The sequence below is a fragment of the Gymnogyps californianus genome, chromosome 3 (assembly GCF_018139145.2).
Source record: "Gymnogyps californianus isolate 813 chromosome 3, ASM1813914v2, whole genome shotgun sequence".
NCBI classification, from domain to species: Eukaryota; Metazoa; Chordata; class Aves; order Accipitriformes; family Cathartidae; genus Gymnogyps; species Gymnogyps californianus.
This window is the reverse complement of record NC_059473.1, coordinates 87,682,383-87,706,586: the sequence shown is the minus strand read 5'-3', so window position 1 is coordinate 87,706,586 and position 24,204 is coordinate 87,682,383. Positions and strand designations below refer to the sequence as shown.

The window sequence follows — 24,204 nt, the reverse complement described above, 5'->3', positions numbered from 1 at the left end:
AAGTTCACTAAGAACTAGAGCTCATCACATGGCTTCTCTGATACCATAAGCATCAGCATGAGCCAATTAGTGCGTGTATCTACCAGCTGAAGCCTCAATTACATTTCAACCAAAACTATTCTGTTAATTTGAAATGGTACAAAGATCTATGACACAACAGACTTCCACTTAACCAGAAGCTGATAGGAAGTTAGAGAAGACAAGAGTTTATAATCACAGGATTACTTTGAAACTGCTTTAGAGTCCCCAAAGCAGATAACCCAAGTCATTTGGTAAGCAATACTTCTACCCCACAGCACACAGATCTGGACTTGCCATGTAGTAACTTTTCCGTAATTCACACTGAGACTCAGAATTGCACAGGCAGCAGCAGCCAGCACTGATACAGCAGTCTGGAAACAGCTGAATGCATACAACAACAAACTCCTCGACCCTCAATACAAAGACTACATACCTTTAGCTCTCTTCCAATACCTACGTAGTTCCAGCTTGTGTACCTATGTAGTTCCAGCTTGTGGTGCAAGCACCTGCTCTATCTTATGAACAGATTTCCTTTTCCTTTAAATCTGAAGGAAGACAAGCGCAGCTGTTTGAGTCAGCTGGACCAAGTTAAATCAACAGTTTGTTAGTTCTGTACCAAACGTGCTTCCACAACAGCAAACAATACAGCCAATCTAAGGAAGATTTCTTCACCTCTGAAGAATTACCTGAGATCTTCATCCACCTCCTTCTCCTGAAAATTCTGGCCCACCCACTATTGCTAGTAAATAAAGTTTTCATTTAAACACTCAGATTTAAGTTTATTCATACACAGCAAAAGTTCCACCTGCATATTAAAAACAAACAGATTAGAAGTAAATGTTTTATTCTTCCAACTAAATTCCAGTACTACAAGGGCAGTAAAACAATGATACACTGAAAAATTGCAGCAATAAACATTTGTTAAAGACTGATAGAATAAATAAAAACTACAAAAATGAGAAATCATATAAACCCATTCTTAACCCCCAAAAAAGTCATGGAATACAGAAATGCCCTCCTTCACTATTTCACAGGCAGTACTGTGGGCTATTTGCTTAAAATTGTCCTGGGATTACATTCTAACTCAACTGTGATTACAGCTTTGTTGTAGTGCACAGTTATGAAAACCACACTAACTTCAGTCAGAAGTGTCATTCTACATTTTTATTTACACAACCAGTGAAGGGCAACTTCTAGAACACCAGCTTTAATCCTTTACTTTTTCAAACTTATTAACATAAGAAGCCAAATTGTAATGATACAGCAAATGAGGCCACTGGTATTATTACAGGTAGCAAAGGTCCACATCCAGGTGGTACTGACATCAGGGAGCACTCCAAAACCAGTTGCTGCATAAGAGTGGTTGCCACTGACAAAAGCTTGAAATAACCTGTGTTCACAGGGGGAAAAAATATGGCATTGCTGCAAGTCTTTACTGGGACAGCTTGCAACAATAAAACAGGGTGTATAGGGCAGCCCACATATGCAGAAAGTGTGATTCATGAAACGTCTGGAAAGAGAAAAAAAACAAGAGTTAATGATGGAGTTAAATGCCAGCTCTATCACAAACCTGCTATGGCAATAGCAAAACCTGCTTCAAAAATAAAAAACCAGCATGTTATGTGAGACAGTTCTAGATGTTTTAAACAAAAGCTGCATTTTACCTCACATCTTCCTTTCAACCTTGGTCTTCCATATTACCAATTTAAAGTATTTTAACTTGGGGCCTAGCTGAAGCTTAACAACAAACAATGGCCATTTAAATTATTGAACGTGTGGTAATTTAATGCTGCTATAGAAACCAGAAGAAATAGATACTCACAACTGGCAGGCTGTTCTCCATATCGTCGCATGATTTGATCATGCGTGAACTTCACAAATGCGTCGTATTGTTCTGCAAGCATGAAGCATTAGAAGTGTGAGTATATTAGGTTTACCTCAAGCTGAAAAATATTCAAGGCTACTTTTTTATACATACAAATCATAAAAGTTAAACACGCATCCACTAACAGTAGTTTTAAGTGACTTTACACAGTTCATAGCTGCCATTTCCTTTTCATCCCCATGAACAACAATGCAGCACGTCCCCTTCATTAAAAGACTTTCCCTTACAAACTTCTGTAATGGGAAAGACAGTAATATGCTCAAAGAGAATTGTGCTGCACATACACAAAGACCTCAATATACCCAACACCTGCGAAGCGTCAGACACTGTATTCTGAAGTAATCAAGTGTGCCCATTTCACAGATCCATAATGGGGGCAGAGCAGTTAAGCAAACATGGCACTAAGGTCAGTGCTAGGGTTGGAAACATAACTTCTCTCTGCTCCTATCACTAGCAGATGTGAGAAAATTAATTTAATGAAATGGAAACACAGAAGTACAGAAAAGGGCCTTGCTACGGAGTTAGAAATTCTTTTTGGTGACCACCAGAAAATCAAAAGCAAATTACAAACTAAAAGGACGAAATGCTAAGTGACTAACACTTGACTAATTCCAATCACAAAAGTAGCCACAACAGGAGACATATAGTTGACTGTGGACTTCATGAAAACAGCTACTGTGTAATCTGAAATGAAATTTAGATATCAAACGTATGAATTTGGCTTTGAACTAAGCATTGTTATTTCCCAGAAAGATTATTCTTTCTATACACACATACATACAAATACATTCGCAATATTTTATTCAGTTTTAATATTGCACTCATCAGCAGGATATCACCTTTCAGAATTAGGAAATTGAACAAGGAGAGTAATATCTACCAGATGCCGCTCCTCTCCATTCCCCTTCCTCCCTTGTGGAAAAATACATGTGCAGCAATGTGGGGTGTTCTGAGAAAAGGGCAAGGTCAAAGAAGGCAATCTTCAACCAAAAATGCAGTTAGATTTGTAGTGGTTCCTAGTCCCACAGGTTTGCCCCATTAAAGTCCCCATCCTCTTGCAGGGATGAGCTTCACCTTTGAAGTAAACAGGGTATCAGTAATCAGCAAGTAGTGCAGCAGCAGCCCAAAGTACGGACCTGACCCAAAGATCTAAGGACTTTCATCCCTGACTGAAGGGGCCCAGGGTCACGGCAGCCAGTTCCCCTCTGCCCACAAGCAGGACTTCTGTTTCACTGCAGTTCTGACTGAGGCCTTTTCAGCAGCCATGTGAGGATCTTAGCCAAACAACAAAATAACACAAAGAGCAGACTGAAGGATCTGTTGCCCAGAAACCATTTCCAAAAATAACAGCAACTAGAACTTTTCCTGAAAGCATGTATTAAAGGCCAGAAACCAACTTGCAAGCTTTCTTCTTTAAAAGTTTAAGTCAACATACACAGCTGCTTTGTAGCATCATCTTTGCTAAAACTATGGCTTTGGAAATTTGAAGAACCCACAGTAACTAAAAATCCCCTTTCTTGTGGCATTCAGATTTGGCAAGTTAAGCAATCCAAAGGTAAGAGCAACCTACAGTGAACTGTTTGAAAACTTAAGAAAATGCTTGTAAAGACATTTACACCACTGGCATCCGATATCATATATGTTCTAACTATTTTAAGTCAAAAGGTGGCTAAATGACACGAATACAAATACGATTACTATACTCTACAACTTGACCTTTAGTATAAAAAGCTGTTTTTCACAGATTCTAGAAAATCTTTCAAGCTAAAGTTTCACATAGCCCCTTACACTCCCTCCTCTGGTTTTAAAGTCTGCAAAGGATCTTGCAAACCCAAGTTTATGCTAACACAGCGGTTTCAGGTAACAGAGGCAGGAGGGGAAATCGAGGCGTTACAGTGATCCGAGTTTTCCATTTATCAAACACTCACTCTGCATGAAAGGCAACTCTGCTCACAAACAACATGTGAGAAGAAAAAAAAGGCAGTATCTGGCTAACTACCTACAAGAAAATCATGATTCAGAAAGGAATGAGGAAAATATCTGAGATCCATACATTCAGTTAAGTCACTTGAAAGAAGCTATTGAGATCTATTACAGAATTTCCGGTTACATTTCCATTGACTTCACTAGTTTGTAAGAATGAGTATCACCTTACTGTACAAAGTTCAGAAAAGGATAAAATCATTCTGTCAGCAGAAAAACATAACTGGCCTTCTATGTAAGGAATTTCTAAATTCTTTTGGCAGTCTCTCTTTCTAATTCCCATATAATGGTGAAACTGTATTATTGGCTTGATATATGGGATGCAGTAACACGATCTTTCTAATAGCTCTTTTGGTGACCACCACTGTAAGAACAAGTAAACCTAACTCATCTCACTGTAAACCACAACCCCCCAAACAGAAACCATCCCCCTCCCTTCCCAAAAACAAAAAAGAAAATGTTCCCTTTGGGACTGACAGATAGAGCACATGTAAGGAACTTGCCAGAGGGGTTCCTGCTTGTAAAGAACTACAAGTTTGTACTCAGAAAGTATCTGGAACAAATGTAAATATATCTGGTCTTCAAATGGTTATTATGATCACTGCTAACTGAAATGCATTTAAGAGAATGCAAGAAATGACCCAATTCCTAACATACATAAATGAGAAGAAAAAAGCTCTAGAGTTCTAATTCATGAGTCTGAAGCAGGTTAAAAAGAAAAACATAGAAATGGAACATTAGCCTCAAAGCAACAGAAGTATTTAGGGCTCTAGTTATAGTTGTAAACAGATGTAGATTTAAGAGCGACGTAGAACTATAGCCATTTCTTACATAGCAATGGCAGATCAGCAAGTACAGAACATGAACAGAGGCTCAGGTGCAGAGACAATATGTCACAGGCAACCCACAAGCCTGACACAAGTCTGGTGACTTTCTGCATGGGCATGCCTGTAGAAGGTTTTATTCCCACACCTGAAGAGATCTGCAAACTTTAATTCTGATGTGTTTTCAGGTGGGAAGCAGAACAGCCATGGGTATTCAAAAGCAGGTCTGCTGCCGAAGAGTGCACTCAGATGTTCATTATCATCACACTAAATATTAGACATCGAATCATACTGTGAAGGCACCTACCTCTGAATGCACCAGAATTCAGGTGCTCAAATGCCAGAAAGATGCTTAGAACTAGAGGACTTCAATAACTAAGGAAAGGTCGTATTTACAATGCTGACATTAACACGATCCTTATGGAAAGGTAAGCTGGCATTAGTTGCCAAATATATCAGCTGAATGGTGTGAAATACAACAATTCAACACAGAGCATCAGAAATGCAGATGAACTACTGACACTCAGGCACATACCAAACACAGCTGGCAGCAGTGTAATGGTAAGTACTGGGAAGAGAAAGGGAAACATTAGGTACTGTCATCTTGCCAGATTCCAGAAAAAGGAAGTCAGTTCCCAAGCAGGGGGAAAAAAAAAAAAAAAAAAAAAAAAAGTCCTTCACAAAGAGCTCTTAAGCCAGTAGAATAGAAAGTCTTTCTGGCAAAACAAATGAGGAGGAAATGATCAATTCAGACATGATAGCAAGAGAAAGTATTATCTGAAAAAAACCCACTGTTTTCATTGATTAGTAATACCCAGAAGTCATAGTTTCTATCCAAGGCAGCATAGAAGGAAAAACCTATCAAAGAGACTACACATCATTTTTTCTGTCCTGTATGCAATCTCATTCCTTAATCAGATTAGGTCAGAAAAAAATACAGCATAACACAAAATTGAGAAAAAGTTTTACGCTTTCAAACTCATCCTAACACATTATTTTGAACCACAATATACCTGCAAGTTTTGTGGTCAAAATTTCTTCATACTCTTCACGGATTTTCTCTTCACGTTCTTTCAGCAAACGTTCACAGATCATTCCAACTTGTCTGAGAGTAAACAGGGGCTGTTCTTTTTTCAATGGTGATGATGCTGCAGATGAAGTACCTAAGATTAAATATTTGGGCATACCAATTTACACTCACAAATAGTTCAGAACCATTTTTATAGTCAGTTTTCTTCACATCTTTTACATTAAAGGAACTTTACAAAACATTTGGAGAAGTCTTTCTCTGCCATTTGAACACTTCGAATTACTACTAAAGTAAAAACGGACACTCAAAAGGAAGACATCTACAATGGACAATACGCACAGCTATCAAAACACCAAGAGTGTTACACAAACACTGTGAATGCCATTTACATGACAGTTGCCATTTACAAATTTAAGCTTCTATTTTATGTAAGAATTACAGTACAGTATATTTGTGCAAAGACAGCTGCTTTGCAAAAGCCTATTACAATATCAGTGGTAGGGTATGCTAGATGGTCTCTTGAAAACAATGCAAGCTTTGTGTCCTACTGATTCTTAAAATGAGAAGCTACAATCTTCCAGATCAATGCTAGTATTGCCAAAAAAAGCAGCAGTAACTGGTGAGAAGGTGCCATAAACCAACAGATAACTAAGGAAAATCATTTACACAAACAGAGTCTAAAAACGCATAACAGAATTACACAGAATTTTCTGGGTACCTGGCAAAGCTGGTCCAGTAAGGAGAAATGCATGTGGCTGTGCATCAGTAGAACAACAAGGATCTGTCTGCTGGAAGCTATTTTCTAAGTGTCTCCTCTTCTGCATGCGTTTGTACTCCTGTTTTATGTTGTACAGAATTTGTTCTAAAAGAAAAACAATTTAAAAATTATGCCTAAAATAATTACATTTCAGCATTTCACTTAACTTTGTTTCCACTCAAACACCAAACACTGTAGATAATTAACAGATGATAAAAGCTAGACTCTTAAAACATGGCCTGCAAAAATCACCATGTTTTACCTAAGACACAAACAATGAAACTAACTAAAAGAAAGGTAACCCCAGACTGTTTTCACCAGAACACTAGCAAAAATGTTGTTAGGTAAGGTCAGGTATTGGTGCCAGAGTACTGCTAACAAAAATGAACAGTATAAGGTTAAAATTTAGGAGCTATCAACTATACAATATACATGAATAAAAATTAGGCTATAGAACTTCTACTGGTATTCATAATCTTCCCTTCATACGTTTAATTTGCAATCATCTTTCTCCCCCAGACAGCGTTTATCATTCATACAGTTAAGGGTAACAAAAGACTCCAGAATAAAACATGTACATGAAATACCATTCCTCTCTGTACAGTTACTGGCATACAGGCAGCAAAGTGGAGAGGAAAACACAATTTAGACAGAATACACGTAAAGCAACTACTGCTTAAAATCTCAAAGAACTGGAAACCAACAAGCAAAATACAAAAGCCTTCCACAATATTTTTGACAGCCTCAGATCTATCCAAATAAACACAATGGATGGATCAATAGTCTCTGAGGAGTATGGCGATATGTAGTTCAGCATTTGATTGCACTGAATAAAATACAGCAAATGCTTTTAATAATCTCATCTCCATTGTAGAATTACAAGGAAAAAAGAAATCCTTGCAATAAAACTATCAATCCTGTGTGCCTTCTCTCTGAAATTCCATGTACCAAGAGGCTCTCAGGTACATCAGTGCCCTAACTGCATATCGTCTGGCAATGTAGAATAATAAAGAGGGGAGAAAAAAAAAAAAGCCATTTTCTATTTTTTACAGGAGATCTTCACAAAAAGAAACTTCCAAGACACTCTCTTTATGAGAATTCTTACTTTCAAATGCCCAAATGCATTTGAAAAAATTTCCCTACAGGATCAGCTTCCACTGAGACTTCTAGACTTTTGGCAAAGACGGCTTTCCAAAACTCAGATACATACAAATCCACGTGACCATGTCAGAGTTCCAAAGGACTCCACTCAGTACCTTCCTTCTTCTGTTTGGCATTTTGCCAATACAATACCATGGAAACTTCTCAACTAATTTTCAGGTTTGTAAACAGTACGCTACTGAGGTTCCATATTTGAACATTTTCTAGTAAGCAACCATGTGAAGCACATAACTTCAGCTACCAGCTTATTCAGTCAGTGGCTGAAGCCTATGCTAGACCAAGCAAAAGCAAACATTTGCCAATTCCTAGTTGAGAGGTTTAACTATTGTGGTGGTTCTTCAATTCCATAAGTCAGTCTGGGGCCTTCCAGTTTATAAAAAGAGAGGAAACTGTTTCCAGTCAACAGGAATACCAGCATTTTCAGCAAAGGAGCTTCTTGTTTGGATTTTGTCCATTGATTAAGGCCTTACAGTTTATACCTTTTCAGTCCCATCCTTACAGTGCTTGTACAATTTTCAACTCTGTAAAGGGAGATCAATAACTTGGTTCAAAGAAGCAGCAAATGCAGAGGACGTAATAAAGCAGCACAGTAGGGAAAAAAAAAGAAGGAAACCATGAGAAAGTAGGGAAAAAAGCACTCAAGGGTGGCTGGAGGATTCATACTTTTTGTAGGACAAGATACATACTACACTCCAGCGTGGTACAGAAAAACATAATCAGGTTAAGCCAAGATGCAGTCAGGCTTCCAAAATTAAATAGAATCCCATGTAGAATTTGTCACGTGCATACACACTGCATCAGCTGGAGAACGGCCCTGCAACATTTTTACTCAACAGCATTATGGTGGTAAAATAATACTTCTCCTCAGAATCAAGTGCTGTTCTAGCTAAAGCAATACTGTATAATTTTGAGTGGGAACCAAATTAGCTCATAAGATAACATCTGTCCTAAAGCATGTCTACACTATGAGAAATGTGACTGCAAACATTCACACTGTATTTACATTAACTGAAGAATGTAACAGACCACGTGCATCCTTCACTATGACTACTTGGTCTTGAGCATACTTTCCAAATTCTGTGTGAACTGCAAAATCATCAGCCAAATTTCAGGTTTAACAACTTCGATAAAAATCTTCTCTACAGCTCTCCTTTATATTATGTTTTTGCAGAAACATTCTCAAACCAAATTAACCACCAAAATCATTACGAAAAAAAACCTAAACAGCCTCTGGTCAATGGATAAAACTAGAAGAGTTAAAACAATTACCACCCAGGTTTCCTCCAGCCCTAACAACTCCTGCAAATTAAACAGGAATAATTCAGAGAAAATGTTAAAATACCAGCCAGAACAGAACGAGCAAAAGCAACATGGGGGGAACAGAGAGGGGAGGCGGAGAAATCGGGTACTGACTTTGGGAAAACAGTAACAACTAGGATAGAAAATTAAGATCTGTGCACCAAGGATACATGATTCTATTCCAAATTATATTGAATTGTGGACACAGAAGTAATTTCATCTACTTCTAATTTGGCAACACTTTTTAACTTGCCATCTTCAAATCTTGCTCTGAAAATCAAAAAACTCAAGAAACACCACTGACAGATACACTGGGAGATCTCTGCCCTGACAAAACCACTTTTGACAGTCTGCATTACTATAACTTCAGGTAAAGGTATAAAACTAAGCGAAGCGGCATGGAGGAGGGGACTATTTAAACATGACAATACACTGTCTACATTGCAAACAGCCACCAGGAGGTAAAAGCCTGAGACATGAAGTCCTGACTGAACACTTGTTGAGCATGTACATAACCTGGTTTCGTAAACGGTATTCCTCTATTTAGTGTAACTTACAAGATTTAAGGCACTATTGCTCAGCCCAGAGAACTGGACTACAAGCTCTACTCAGTATCGTGTTGCTAGTAGGCAAGATGACTGTGAGAATGACTCATCTTATACTTCCTGATTTCCACCATTCGTAAAATGGGAGATTAATAGTCAAGACACACAAGTTTAATGTAGCACCAAACTGTTCAATGACTTCTCACATGAATGAACAGACCAGTAATGCTTCAAATTAGGCAGGCACATTTTTACAGCAGCAAAGACTGAGTAGACATTTTTATTAACATACAGTGGCATAAAATCTTTGACTTTAAACAAAACCACTTCATTGTAAAGTGAAATTTAAGCTTGCAAATGTTTATGACTGATTTTAAATGAAAATCTGAATGCCAAACTGAATTATTTTGTCTTTTTTGTTGTTGTTGTTTTTTTTTTTAACAAGCTAGCAGAGTAAGAAAAGTTGTTTAAATGCACCAAGTTACTTCTGGCATTTACAGTTTTGCTTAATAAATCCACAAAAATACATTTGATGAACAGACAGATTCTGTTCAAAACAGTTTTTATAGCATCTCAGCACTTGACAGAAGCCATGAAATATTAAGGCAGTGCAAACCAGACAACTTTTGAACAACACCTATATGGCAGACATCTAATTGTAAAGCCCTTTAAAACTCTGGCCCAGTTAAACAAAGCTTAGAGTTAGCAGGCCTCATTCTCCAACCTAGTTTTGCTTCCAGAAAACCTTCCTGCCTTTTCAAGTTCAGTTTCTTAACCTCCCTTACTTCCAATTAGCTCTGACTAGTCTCTCTGCAGTTGACAACTGAATCAAAATGTGCATTTAACTGGTGTCAAACACAGGACAGGCTTTTTTTATGTGTTCCTCAATGTGGAGGCCCAAATTGTCTTTTTCAACAATGACATGCATTTTATTTAACAAATTATTTTGTATATAAAAATCTAGAATCTGAAAGTACACTCATTAAAGAAAATCTAATCTAAGTGAGCTTCTCTAAGACTATAAAACTGAAGTGAGAACTTGAATCATATATACTAGAACTCATTAGATATCTCAAATAAAGACTTGCATCCATCCTATAGGTGCTTAAGTTCAAATCAGACATTGTATGTCAGGCAATAATTTCATTTAGGAGATGACAAAAGGAATATATCTAATATGATCAAACACACATCACTGGCCTATCCTCAGTTTCTTTTTAATTTCACTTTATCCCCTGTGCTCAGTGTTTCCTACTGGTTAGAGGTACCTCTGAAGGCACAGAGCTAGCTAACAGGAAACACCAGGCAGAGGTGCTGAAAATGAAAATGAGGCTGGCTGAATCTAGGGTAGTTGCAAGAAAAAGCCACACTGCTAACACACTGAAATGAATTAGTACTTCATAAATGACATTTCAGAAGATGACTATGAATCCCAGCCAGTTATGCAAGACTGTATTATATGCCCCCTTTTCCTTCCAGTTCAAGGCTAAGATAAAAAGTGACAAAGACTGCTACTGTGTCACCATGACCACTAAAGGCATAGGGGATTCAGTCAAATACACCTGAATATAATGAAATGCACACTCTTCTTTTATCTAGAGCTCTGTGTACTAAGAGCATGAAGTTGAGTACATAGGTTCATGAAATATTGCATTACGATGAAGGACAGCATTCATGCCAGCATTTTTTCAGAATTTGAGATGTGATTCAGGGAACCAAGATTTCACGTTTCAGCTGGTTTCACACCCAATGAAGAGAGGATGAAACATGAAGGGGGCAAATCAGAACTCATGTTTGACATCTGAAATACGATCTGTCACACTAATGGATTACAAAGCCAAATATACATTTCCAAGGAGTGATGTCGTCTTCTTACTTCCTTTAATTCATGATAAAAAGGCAAGTTATTCTTTTTCAAAGTTCTGTCATCTAATTACTTCATTCTGACCTGTAATTACCTAGAAATTATGTACAAGGGAAACAGCAGCTGAACTTGAAAAGGTAACAAGGCAAACAATTATTTTCTCCATTTTAATAACTGCTTATCAACTATGAAGGTGCTGATTGTTTCCCCTGAAGGATTTTTTTCTTTTTTGGCTTGATCTTTAAACTAGCAATCTCTCATCTCAGTTCCTGGCTTCTCTCATTTAGCTGAAGGAAACTTTGGCAAAACACATAGGAAGGTGACTTAATAGGCTGAAATCAGAGTAGCAGTTTTCCTGGCCTGAAATGGAACCTAAAGCTCAGGTTTCAGTTTGCAATGTCACCATTCAATATATGCATTCAAACCTGAACCATGCCTGAGATTTCTTCTAAGTGAATCAATCAAATGCTATCCTGATGTCAACTGCATACATCTTCAGGGATTTCAGCTCCTGTTAAAGCAAAACTGCTTCACTGTCCTAGTTCAAATTTATAACATTTCCATTAGGCCATCACCCTTATTCAACATCTAGTTGATGCTACCACATTCTTAGTTTTGGTCTCCCCACCAGACTACTGACATACAATGTTAATTTTAAGAAGCTAGCTTCCCCTAAGGGCAGCACTGCCGCAGAGCAATGGGTAACAGTATTCTTCACTTCCTGTTATCTACTTAACCAGGAAATCCACAGGCACAGACAGAAATTAAAATAATCCAGATATTCCTCTTACTCTCTTACTTTGGTCACAGACATCAATCCCTCCAGTTACGTTTCTTAATTAGGCATGGTCTGTTAGACTTCAGTAACAGAATGTATACTTTTGGAAATCATGCCCGCATCAAAGGAGCATGCTCTAAGCCAGAGAGAACACCGATAACGGGTACACACTGACACTTCACAGCCAGTGTCTATAGCTACAGAACGGACAGAAGCAGCTCGTAATGGACTCTGTGGCACAGAGCTGGCCACCTCACGAGATCCAATTAGTCAAGGTCTCAGGCTGACGAAGATTCTGGTTCTCCCACAACAAGCCGGATGCTCACATACGCATTAGCTCATTCTGCAAATGTGTTATTTCAGGAAATCCCAGTTCTCCTGATCAAGGGGTTGAGGAATGAAAAATAAATCAAGCAATGCAAAATGTATTAGACACAGCAATTAGATCTTTCTCTTCACATAAAAAAATGTCACATTGCATTTATCAGACTTGCCGCTGAAACAAGAAACTGCTTCAACATTTTATGACATCTACAACCAAGGGTATTTAACATTTATAGTCACCACAGGCATCTATCTAGAAATTTCTCATATAAATTATCAAGTCCAGATGCAGCCATTATGCGCTTGCCTTTTTTTTTAAGGGGTGGGAATGTTTTGTTTTATAAAATCCTAATGATTTCTGCAATACTGGAGCACAATGAGAAACCTGGCATCTCGCCAAGGTAGTTTAGCAATAAATACACATGCGGATAAATGTTAACAAAACAGAAATTAAGCAGAAGGAGATGCAGCACTACTAATATGTCACATTCCAAAGCCACTAGATCTGTTCATTTAAAAGCCAAACCTGTACTTGGCCACTGTCTGACCAAGTTTCAGACAGAATTAGTTAAGGTTGCTCAAGAGGGCAACTGAAAGGTCATAGGAGGACAGCCTATAGGGAAGACTAACAGTTCTTCCTATTCAAAAAGGTCAAAGTAATTTTCTTGCATTAACTTTGAAAATTTGTGTTAATTACATCCAATTTTTTTCCCCAGATTATTCTGTGACAGAAAAAGGTATACGTTAACGACAAATTTATCTACCTTCTGTTTGTAAAGAGTCCTTCATGAGAGAGGGACTCTTACAACCGACTCCATTTGCCATCTTTAACTAGAGACATTTGCCATACAATTGCCATTAGAGCAGCAAATACCAATTATGCATACTCATTACTAAATACTGCACGAATTCAATAGTTTCCATATTCCGTCAAACTTTTGACATTATCTCTGCTTGGATTGCAACCAGTGACCTGAGTTGAAGGAGTGTTCTGAGTAACTCCACCCACTACAATTTTTGGTTTGCAACATTGGTTAGTTGCTGGGGAAGTGTTGAGGCAGATGAATGTTTCAGATGGAGAAAAAAACTGCATGTGCAGATGTAAGTTTGTGGATTTTTAAGCGATTTCACAAACCGTTTTTAAATACAACATTCTTTTTGATTCTACAAGGTTCTAGCTGCAAGTTAACCTCTGACTTTGGATAAGGAGTATGGAAGTTTGTCTTCTCAGTTACTATGCATCATGAATCAGGAGATTTAAATCCCTAAGGTCAACATTATCTCTCCCTCCTCCCCTCCTCCATTTCTTTGGACTGTATTTCCCACTGTAGAAATATCCAGACATGCAGGCTTTCTAACACTGACCTGCCTTTGAATTTAAAAAACAACTAGTTTATTCATAATTTTGCCCAGAATATAATATTTCATCAGGGTAAAACTGCAAATAACAGTTCTAAGACATCCAGCAGAAACAGAAAAAAACTTCCATCGCTTCCTCCTTTCACCCTCCAGAATTTAACAGCTTTGGAACAGGACAGCACCCTTAGGACTTCAGAGGAAACCGAACACATACAATGCGCTATGCACAGGCATCCAGACCCAAGTGCAGTTATTCTGATCATACAGAACAGTCTCATTTATAGCTAGAACTTACATGAAAGTAAAACTCTGTAGTATTCAAGCAGTAGAAAACTTCTTAGAGGAGCCACTCTTTCAAAATTGAGCCCATCGTTATGCCATGCAGATATGTTCTGCACTGCTTATAGTGAACACAGTTTTAAAAACATAATTCTAGATGCAAACAATGGTATCCAAAAATTAGCAAACATACTCAGAGTATGCTCAAGCCAGTAAGCACAATTCCACAGAAAGTATAGACAGTAAAGCCACAATTACAGTTTGGCTGCCAAATTCATTGAGAAACTGGAAGTGACCTAACAGCTGTTCAAATAACCACAAAATATTAAAACACTCTTGTGAGAGATAAATTTCATCTTGAATAAGCCTACCCTCTCTCAAACAGACATACCGTTTATTTGTCTATGACCACTCTATAAAGACAGCTGTTTTCTCATCTGACTACCACACTATTCTTAGTTCTCAGCACCCCCTCAATCAATCCGTATTCTGCTTCCAGATAATTCATTTTTTAAATGATTAACCACGCGGTAAGAAGTTCTGGTGCTGATACAGTCTCCACTGGGTGAAGTTAAACACTACCAGGACAGAGTATCAGACAGAAGAAAGATGCTGAAGCGTGAACTTAAAATAAAGTATCAGCATCAAGTTTTATATCCAGAGCTCTGATTTCATATGACCATTAATTTTCATTAAACAAAATTCAGACAGAAACCTTTTAAGTGTTGGAAACCTAAGCATTACAGTAACACGCTGAGAAAACCATAAGTGAAATCAACTGAATTCTGGCTATTGTTACTAAATTTCCCAATATAAAAACTGAACAAAACAGTGACTCAGTTGGGAACACTTTTAAAATCAGACTGGAATTCTTTTCACACACAGAGCAAGATTTATCTGACCCAAATGTAGACATCTACATCAGAAATGGTCATGTAAATTATTTTACAGTCAATGGAAAGCAATACATATTTCTGCAGCACACTTTGCCTCATCCTAAGTCAGAGCTCTAGAATAAACCATCTGTTTCTTCCAACTGACTATCAGGAAAACCACAAATTATTAGGTCAGATGTACATTTACAAAATTAGATGAGATGAATCCCACACAATCTTTCAAGTGGCCCCTTTAAAATGATAAGCTCTATTTTGTTCACTGATGGTTGAAATGAGATATACACAATGTTATAATACCACTAAATTCAACTGAAAGTAAAAACTAAGCAAGCTGCTTAACAGTAATTAAAGATTTTTTTCTTGTAATAGAAACCATACAGGGAGCTTTTAAGCAAAACCTGTGTAAATGTGCATAATTTATAAATCCTTCAAGTTTTGCTCAGGAGCACTCAAGTGCTGTAAAAGACATTTTGATTTACTGTCCTTCACTTTTCATTATATTATACAAATGGCTTGCATAAAACACACCCTTGCCAGTAAAGAAACACCTTTTCACATGGATTACCACCTGCACCTCCGATTTTCTCAAGATGAGGCCTGTATTTGCTCAACTTCAGTAACATTTTAGCTTTTAAGACCTTCAGAATCATTAAGATAGGAGTTTACGTATTACCTCAAACACCGCTGTAGGTTATCTCTGATGAAAATTTTATTGATTTGTCTCCTTTCAGCAATACACATTTACTGGCCAGACAATATTTATATGAAATACTCACAACCTAAGCTCTCCAAATCCCAAAGAAACAAGCCAAAAGAAATCCTTGCAATGAAACAACACTTGTCTTCTAAAAAGAATCCAATTAATTCTGATTTTAAACATCTATCTCAAAGTATATGTAATGCCTCACTGTACCAGGGAGTGCCATCCATCACAACTCTCATCCCAGACCGCTGACTCATTCAAGATCTTTTCCTAGAGGTTCAAAAAAATATCAAGGCACTGATGCCAAGTTTAAGTACTTTGTATGCCCTCTATATATTTCCTCCATAGCAATTTTTTATTAGTTGATTAAAACCTGTAAAAAAATGTATTCTACTGTACAGTTTTCAGAACTAAGAATACTGAAACAAGGCACTGTCCTACAGGGAGGAAATGGCAATTTGGAAGCACATTCAAACTTACTGCTCGGTAATACTAGCAGTAATGCGGGGCCAACTTTTGTATAAAAGGGAGTACCGAACGCAACAGCAGAAGGAATTCAGCTGCAACAACTGCAGAGGGCTTTTTTCCTGCACACAAAGGACACAGATCCATACCTCAGCGCTACAGCCACTCATGGCTGCAAGCTTAACCGTTCTTAAGTGCATTACTGGAAGCTACCCACTAGACTAAGCGTAGCAAGGGCAAATCAATCCTGCGTGCCTAGCCAAGATTCATTCCTTTCTTCTCTCCGTACTCGTTGGTAAAACGAACTCCCTTGATTTTTAATTGACAACAATTACACAAGCAGACCTGAAGCTTTTAGGGCCACCGGTTGACTCATCTCTCACACGTTAAGAATGTAAAAGGGTTTCGTTCTTGCCCAACGTCTCCGAGACAAGGAGACTGCCCGATTCCATTTTATCTGCCCTAAAGGCAACTCTCACCCTTGCGCACAATCGCTTTCATCGCTCGGTTTTCCTACGAAACTTTAAGGATGCCACAGAATGGGTCATCCGGGACGGTGGCACGCATTAAGGGACTGGAAGCGGAATTAGCCCTTTGTTTTATCTGCTTTTGCCTTTTCCCACCGGCGTTTTGCGGGTGATTGATGACAGGCCGCACTCCCCGCCCTCCCTCCCTCTCGCCCCCCCCCCCCCCCCCCCCCCCCGATGTCTGAGCAACGGGAGGAGGTGCCGCCGCCTCGGCTCGGGCAACGCTCGACCCACCGATAATGGCTGCAAGGGATCGATGGGGGGGCCCCACCGAGAGGGGCTCCGGGCACAGGCTGGGAGCGAGCCCCAGCCCCTTCCCCGCCCCCGCAGACACCACGGTCACACACCCCCCCCCCCCCGGGCCGTCCCCAGCGTTTCCGCAGCTTGACTCGCCCCTGCGGCTCTCCTTGCCACATCCAGGCACCCATGGAAGAAGGGAAAAAATCCTCCGTGCCCGTCCCCGACGCGAGGAAAGCCGGCCTCCCCCTTTCCTCGGCAACGGATCAAGCCTCCCCCACCAACGTCCCCCCCCCGCTTCCCCCGATCAGGTCCCTTTCTCCAGTTCTCCCCCCCCCCCGACCCCTTTGCTATGGCCACCCGCCCGCATCGGCTCAACCCGCCCCCCCCTTCCTCCCCGTCCCTCCTCCCCCTCTCCTGCTGCAAACGGCCATTTCTATTGTGTCTCCGCCGCGGCGGTGCCAAGCCGAGCAGGGATCGCCCCGGCCCCCACCGCTGCCAGCCACACAGCCCGACAGAAAATGGCTGGAGGGGGACGCGAGACCCACCCAACCCTCCCCTCTTCTTCCTCCTCCCCGCCTCCCCGGTCGTCTTCCCGGCCCCCTGCCCTGCGCACCCGCCACCCCCCTCCCCGCCGAGGTCCCCCCGCCGCCGCCCCGCACCCCCACTCCCCCCCGGTCGCCGCCGCCCCGGAGGGCTGCCGGGCACGGCGGGGCCGCCTCCCTCACCTGTGGTGAGCCGGGACGACACCTCTCCGAAGGGCGAGGGCTCCATGCGCAGGTATTTCTGCGGGGAGGCGGCGGCGAAGGAGGAGGAGGCGGCGGCCGAGGCCGGGGCTGACAATGGCGCACATCGCCTCCGCTTCGGGGACGCCGGGCTCAGCAACGGGTCGAAATCCAGAGTCCTTTTCAAAGTGGCGCCGCAAGCCATGGCGCGGGGCGGCGGCGGGGCGGAGGAAGGGGGCTCGGAGCGAGGGGCAGAGGAGACGGCGGCGGTGGTGGCAGCAGCCGGCCCTGCCCAGAGGCGCCTTCCCCGCTGTCTGGGGCGGGCTGGGGGGGAGGGAAGGGAGGGCGGCAGGGAAAGGAGGGGGCAGCTGCGTCAGGGCCTCCGCCGCCTCCCTGTCGGCCTCTCTCTGGGGAGCGGCCCCGGCCCCCCCAGCGGCTCCGGCTCGGCCGGCTGGATCCCCGCTCTCGCCGCCCGCCCTGCCCTGGCCGGGCCAATTCCGCCCGCGGCCGGTGGCGGGGCGGGAGCTGGGCCGAGGGGCGCGGGGCCGGGCCCGGCTACCCGGTCCGGGGCCGCCGATGACGAGCGATGGCGGCGGGGCCCGGGTGGCGGCGGCGGCGGCGCTTCCCTCTGTGACTCCCACACCAGCAATATGGCGTCAATAACAACGCCGCGGATTCAAAAACCAGCCCCCCGCACTGCGCCTGCGTTCCTGGGGCGGTGGCGGCCGCAGAGGCTCAGGGGACTCGTGGTTTCCCCGCCCCGGCCTCGCGGCTCGGCGGCGGGGCGTCCGTTGGGGCGGCGGGACTACAAATCCCACAGTGCCCCGCGCCGGCCTCCCCGGCTTCCGGGTTCTGATTTAAATCCCCCCTCGGAGGCTGCGGTGTGGGCTGTGGGTTAAAGGACGGGGCTGTGGGGACGGGGCGGCGGCGGCGCTGCCGCCTGCGGGGAGCTGGGCTCGTCCCCGGGGGCGGCTGCTGGGCGCCCTCAGCGCCCCGGGGGAGCGGCGCGGCCCTGGGGAAGGGGCAGGGGGGCTCCCGTCAGGTCCCGGAGACACAAAGGGGGCGAGAGCCCTGCCGTCTGCGCTAGGCCCCGCGGCCCGGCCGGCTGCGGCCGGGGGCCTCCCGCGGGCGCCGAGCGGGTCCGACAGCGGCTGTACGTGAAATGAGGGCAAAGTGCGTTTAGTGGCCTCCATGATGAGGGCAGAGCAGGGAGCATGCAGGAGTCAGAGGTACGAAGTGGGTGGAGGTGACAGCTGAGGACATGCCAGAAAAGGCCTCACGATGTCGAGAGTTGTATCTCTGTGTAACCGACTGATATCCTTGCAGTTGTGTGAAGGGCTTTCTTGCTTAAGGAGGGCAGTGAGGGAAGAGGTTCAAAGAACTATAGCTGCTTGTGGGAAGAGCAGAGTTCTTTCCTGTTCAGCTACCTAATTGAAATAAACTGTGTCACAGTTCACCCCGGTGGAAAAGCTAACAGAGGTTGGTAGGCCCCCAAATATATATACCCTTCAGCTTTTTTGTATCTGATCCTGTTAATTTAACTATGAACATAAAGGCAGGTCTTTGGAAGATAAAATGAGGAATATGCCCTCATAAAACTTTAACACTTAGGTGTTTTTTGATTGTCTTGTGATATATAAGCTAGCCTTTCTCTAATGATGTTAAAAAAACCCCACCTTATTATCATTTGGAAGCAAGTTTTTGCTTTACATGTTCAATGCATGGCATATATTGTTAATTAAGCTATAACAGCACCCACTCAGTCTAAACACAAATCTGATGTCTGTGCTGGCAATGTGGTTGTGCTGCTCTTAGTGTAACTGAAGTTTCAGGTGGTGGGGTGACCTAGCAGAGCCATTCTGCCCAACAAAAATAGAAAAAGTAATTAATAATTTGCTTTCTGTGACAGGTAGCTCATGACAATGTTGGAACAATTAGGTGAATTTCACCCTAGGTTTGCCTGACTTGCTTTGGCCTAAAACTAATTACAGAAAATAGCAAAATGGTTCTTCTGCTGTTAACTTTTCCTCTGTAGAGGAAGTACTTGGAGTATTTCCTTGGTAAGGAGGATGCTGACAAGCCTTTCTAAAACTAAGACAAGTTTTGGTTCTCCATAACAAGGCTCAGGAAATGTACCGATGTTATTGCAGTGTTATAATTGTCCTACTATTACTATACTGGTATAACTCCTTCTGTGGACGCTCTTCTTTAGAGTAATGATGGCTGGTTTTCCATTCATTTAATTCTTCATTTCCATTACATTTCCCTAAGCAGATAAGTTTCCCTGTATTCGGTGCAACAGTCTTAAGTATTCTTACCAAGCACTTCACCCAGGAAGGCTGAGGCAAAATTGTTCTTGCAGGCTTTGGATTAAGGAAACCTTACATGTTTTCTAGCAAGTGTGTGATGCACTTGTTTAGTTTGGAATGCCCTGTGCCCACACAGGACCGAAACAGCTGCTTCTGTCTTCATCTGTATGCTGAGAAGTACCTGTGTTTGGGTGCAATATTGAAAAAAAATTTGAGTTTTAGAATAACCAGTACTTTCCCACTGAACTTAATATTTTATGTATATATTATGCATTTAGCAGCAGAAAAGATTCGGTTACGTTAACTCATGTGACACCAGATCCTAAGGACCATTCAGGCACAATTTAAGTCAATTAAAACAGTCTGAGGAATCAGGCAAAACTTCATCAAGATAAGCTACTAGAAAGCAAGCTTTTGCCAGCGTAGGCAGCACTATAATTGTAAGCGATTGATTAGAACCATGATTGTCCTAATCAACAGTTACTCACGCTTTATCTGACTTTTAATTTGTTGAGCTAAACTGAAATAAGTCTGATTTAAGTCAAAATAAGAATTCACACAGCCCTTTACAGCAAATTAAACCCAGCTAAACCAATGTAGCTTTGCATGTAGACAAGCCCTAAGGCAGCAAAATGTCCAACAGCAGTGACAAAGTGCTTGATGGTTGTCAGGGAACATGTGTTTTTACTTTCATTGTGGCAGGAAACACCATAGGGTCAAGGCTGCAAACCACTGTTTATATTGTTCTTTCTTCTACTTACTTATTATATAACCAATTTGCAGTGTCCCATTATGTGCTATGTGGGGTGCCTTTAAAATTATATATTATGAGCATATTTTAAAAATAAATAGTACCCACAAATTTTATTAATAGTGGGAATGGGAGAGCTTATTTATAACTGGTGGTAGATTTTATTGGATCTGCACTTCAAGCATGACACCTGTTAAAAAGACAAGTTCGGCACAGGACAATGTTTTGACCTTTGTACAGCTCTGAATGGGGTGGGAAGGTGACCCTTTCAGTGTATTGCTTTGGGACTGTGATGGAAATGTCGTAGTTGACCAAATGTTAGTCTTGATGCATTCTCTTTTCTTTCCCTTCCTCTGCCGTTGCTCCATTCCCCCATTGTTTCTTGTTTTCTTTTTTTGCTGTCTTCCTCTCATTCTCTTTATATACCATCTTGACTCAGCTTCCTCTTCCTTTTCCTTGAGACATCCTATTCATTTGATGCAGGGTCCACATCGCAGTCCTTATATTTTCTTTTATGCTGTCTAACCATATTCCTCCCACTTCACACAGTGGCTCATTTCTCATTAACCGGTCGTGCTTGCAAACATGGGACCACCAGTTAGCTGAGCTGTTTTCTAGAGCTTGTCCATCTTACCCTGAGTGAGCAAAAGTCACTTTAAGCAGTGGCATTCCACTTGAATTTGGCCATGCATACTGAAGGTTTCTTACTGATGTATCAGGCACACATTGTGGTTGCATATTTTGTAGGCAAAATGCAGTGGAGGTTATCTGTCAGGACTTCAGTGAAGTGTTTGTGTGGTACCGAGAGAAAAAAGATTAGTTAAGTTGAAAAAATGGGGATTAGTGCAGGAATTGTAAGGTGGGAAAAACAGCCAAAAGAAAAATGGAATATATTTCTCAATCTGCTTTGCTATACAGTGACACAGATAGTGCTGGCAAAAGGGAAAGGATACACAGGAACAGGAATGAAACCCAGAGGTCAGTGAAGGTCAGCTCTGCTTCTTTAGGTGCTGACTGATGCTGGTAAACTGTACCAAAAATTATGATCTGAACCTGTAACATGCAGTGACCTTCAATAGGACAAATATGTTTCTTAGGCATAAGGTACTAAGGTATTTCCAGCAGAAGTACAGAATTACATTTGCCAATATAAGAGACATTCAAAACACCTATTTCCTTTAAAATACTGTCTATACTTCCAGCCATACATATTCAGGAAAGGCTAATTAAAACCAGAACTTGTCCAGAAAAAGGTGACTGAGCTGATTAGGAAAATAGAAATGGAAAACTTACTTATTGCAAGAAGTTAAAGGATTGTTAGTTAAAGGTTATTGGCCCAACCAAGTAATTGTTGAAGTCTAAGATTTTTCTCTAAAAGCGCAAGAAGGAGATAAGTTCAGGAGATTTCTAAGATCTATTTTAGACTGTGTTGATACGGGAACTGTCAGTTACCTCACCCAAACTGGAAATAAGAGGAAGATTTATAACTGCCAGAGGAATGAGTTTCCAGAGCACCCTTCCAGTAGCAGGAGTATGGGTGAAAATAAAATCAACCCCAAATCTTTAGATGAGGCTTAGGTGGTCTTTAGATAAGGCTTAATATTTTAAGAAAAGGGATTGTATGGTATGGTTGCTTTCAGTGGCACGAGACTTATTGTGAATGACCCAGGAAGTCCTTGCAGTCATTTTGTAATATAAGGTGGTAACAATGAAGTCACAGTGGAACTAAACTTTTTACTTGCAAGGAGATGAAGCAGTAATAACCCATTTGAGTCAGTTCACCTATATTCAGAATAATACATCGAGGCTATAAAAGGAAAATTACTAAACTCACTGGTGTATATGCATGAATTGTGCTAACGGACCTGGATATAGAATAATTAGGAAGCAGTGAGTAAAATTTTGCAGCTCTGACTACTGCAATTACCTCAACAATTTCAGGAAAGCGTCAACACTAGCGAAGTGTGGATCAGTGCACTTTTCCATCCATTGTCAATCACAGCCTTGAGTAGGTTCCCCCAAAAAAGTAATGGGGTATAGGGAGGGGAGTTTCGTGAGGTACTGGAAATGTTACTGCAATGTGAAGAAAGAATGCCTTACATCCCCATGTCCTGCACACCTTTACCCTCCACTGTCAAACATTTTAATACACAAACATTTACATTAAGCCTATCTGTTATCTTCCTTCCTTTTACTTCTGTAAAGAATTCACATTTTTAAACTTCACATACAACGTTCCCTGCCTGAATTTTGGAGAAACATTGCACCAAACTAAACTCTGCTTTGCTCTTGATCTTAAAAAACTGCCACAGTGCTTTAGCAGAAAGGAAAACTACACTTCTTATCCTTTTTCTGTTATTTCTTTGTAGGACAATTAATTTTTCAGAAGTGATTATAAGGGTAAAGCAGCAGCATAGTATTACATATTAACTGGAGAGTAGAATTGAGTCAACTAAAAATACACTGAACTGGAATGGTGAAAAAAATTACAGGCCAAATATTAATCATGTGAGTAATATTGAACACGTGAATTAAGAGCCGTTGAAGTCAAACACGCGTAGAGTTGTGAACGTCTCTCCACTGCTGTGGTGGACTGGAGCCCGGATCCTCTGCGATCTTACACTTCTGTGTCAGGCTGAGATGTAGTGAAAGTCAGGCTTTTCTTCTGTGCCAGTATGTTAGCAAACAAACCAGCATAGGACACAGTGACAACTGAGACATATTAACTATTTCCTGCTAATTTCCTCAGGTCTAGGAGGAGGTTTGAGACACCATCCATTCTGTTCATTTGCAACACATAGCTCTGTAGTTTGGTGTGCGCATTGAAGAAATGGGCATGTACTTTTCATTGCAGACCTTCCATTGCTTCTTTGGAAATTTTGCATGGAAACTCAGTGGAAGCCAGCTGAAAATTTCACTTTTATTAAACTCAGTTTTCTACAAAGAACAATGAAGAACTAAGCACTTGAATTAAAACTCTTATTTTCCCAGATCATTTACTAAGGGTTCAACTTCTCTGTCACTATCTTACCTGTCTTTTCCATCCTTCTCTCTTTTTCAGATAGTATCTGGCTACATTTTGTTCTCAAAAACCTCCTCCCTCCCTCTTCAGCTGACCTCCGGGATGCTCCCCAGTTTCGTGGGCAGTATGTATGTGCGCTGTACCATCTATACCCACCTACTGCTTAACCTGCTTCTCCACCTCTCCATCTCTGCCCCACTCTGCCAATCCCGTGCAGTACCTCTCACTTAGCGTACCTTTTCTGTTCATAAAACAGAAGACGACGACCATCTTCTGCTGGCAAATCCCTTCGTCGTCTTTTTTCCACCACCACGGGTAATTCTGTCATCCTCCGAGCTCATTTGCTCCCTTTTCTCTCCCATATGAACGCTGGTTTTAGGCCATGCTTGTTCTTCTGTGAAATATTTCCAACGGCCTGTTTCCTCACCTCAGACCTTGTTTCCAAAATTCTTCCCCAGAC

General features: G+C 41.5%; 1 protein-coding gene across 4 annotated transcripts; it reads right to left on the bottom strand.

Annotated features, from left to right (window-relative positions):
- Positions 1-848: 848 nt before the first annotated feature.
- Positions 849-18,251, bottom strand: AKIRIN2 (akirin 2). Of its 4 annotated transcripts, none has more exons than XM_050894042.1 (5): positions 17,666-18,244; positions 6,462-6,605; positions 5,727-5,861; positions 1,844-1,915; positions 849-1,531 (listed from the first exon to the last, which is right to left on the bottom strand). In XM_050894042.1, the coding sequence occupies exons 1-5, from the start codon at positions 17,865-17,867 to the stop codon at positions 1,521-1,523; spliced, it is 564 nt and encodes a 187-aa protein (XP_050749999.1). In that variant the 5' UTR covers positions 17,868-18,244; the 3' UTR covers positions 849-1,520. The 4 variants fall into 4 exon arrangements, 2 of the variants coding, with proteins under 2 accessions (XP_050749999.1, XP_050749998.1); XM_050894041.1 differs by having other exon boundaries at positions 5,727-5,876; positions 17,666-18,241; XR_007766191.1 differs by lacking the exon at positions 849-1,531 and adding an exon at positions 2,787-2,980 and having other exon boundaries at positions 1,850-1,915; positions 17,666-18,251.
- Between the last annotated feature and the right edge of the window lie 5,953 nt (positions 18,252-24,204).

Excerpts from the sequence above, each read along its gene's own strand:
- AKIRIN2 (XM_050894041.1), bottom strand. The coding sequence starts at position 17,867 with ATGGCTTGCGGCGCCACTTTGAAAAGGACTCTGGATTTCGACCCGTTG. Across the intron at positions 6,606-17,665 it reads GTCGTCCCGGCTCACCACAG|AACAAATTCTGTACAACATA; the intron begins GTGAGGGAGGCG and ends TTTTTCTTTTAG. Across the intron at positions 5,877-6,461 it reads TACTGGACCAGCTTTGCCAG|GTACTTCATCTGCAGCATCA; the intron begins GTACCCAGAAAA and ends ATTTAATCTTAG.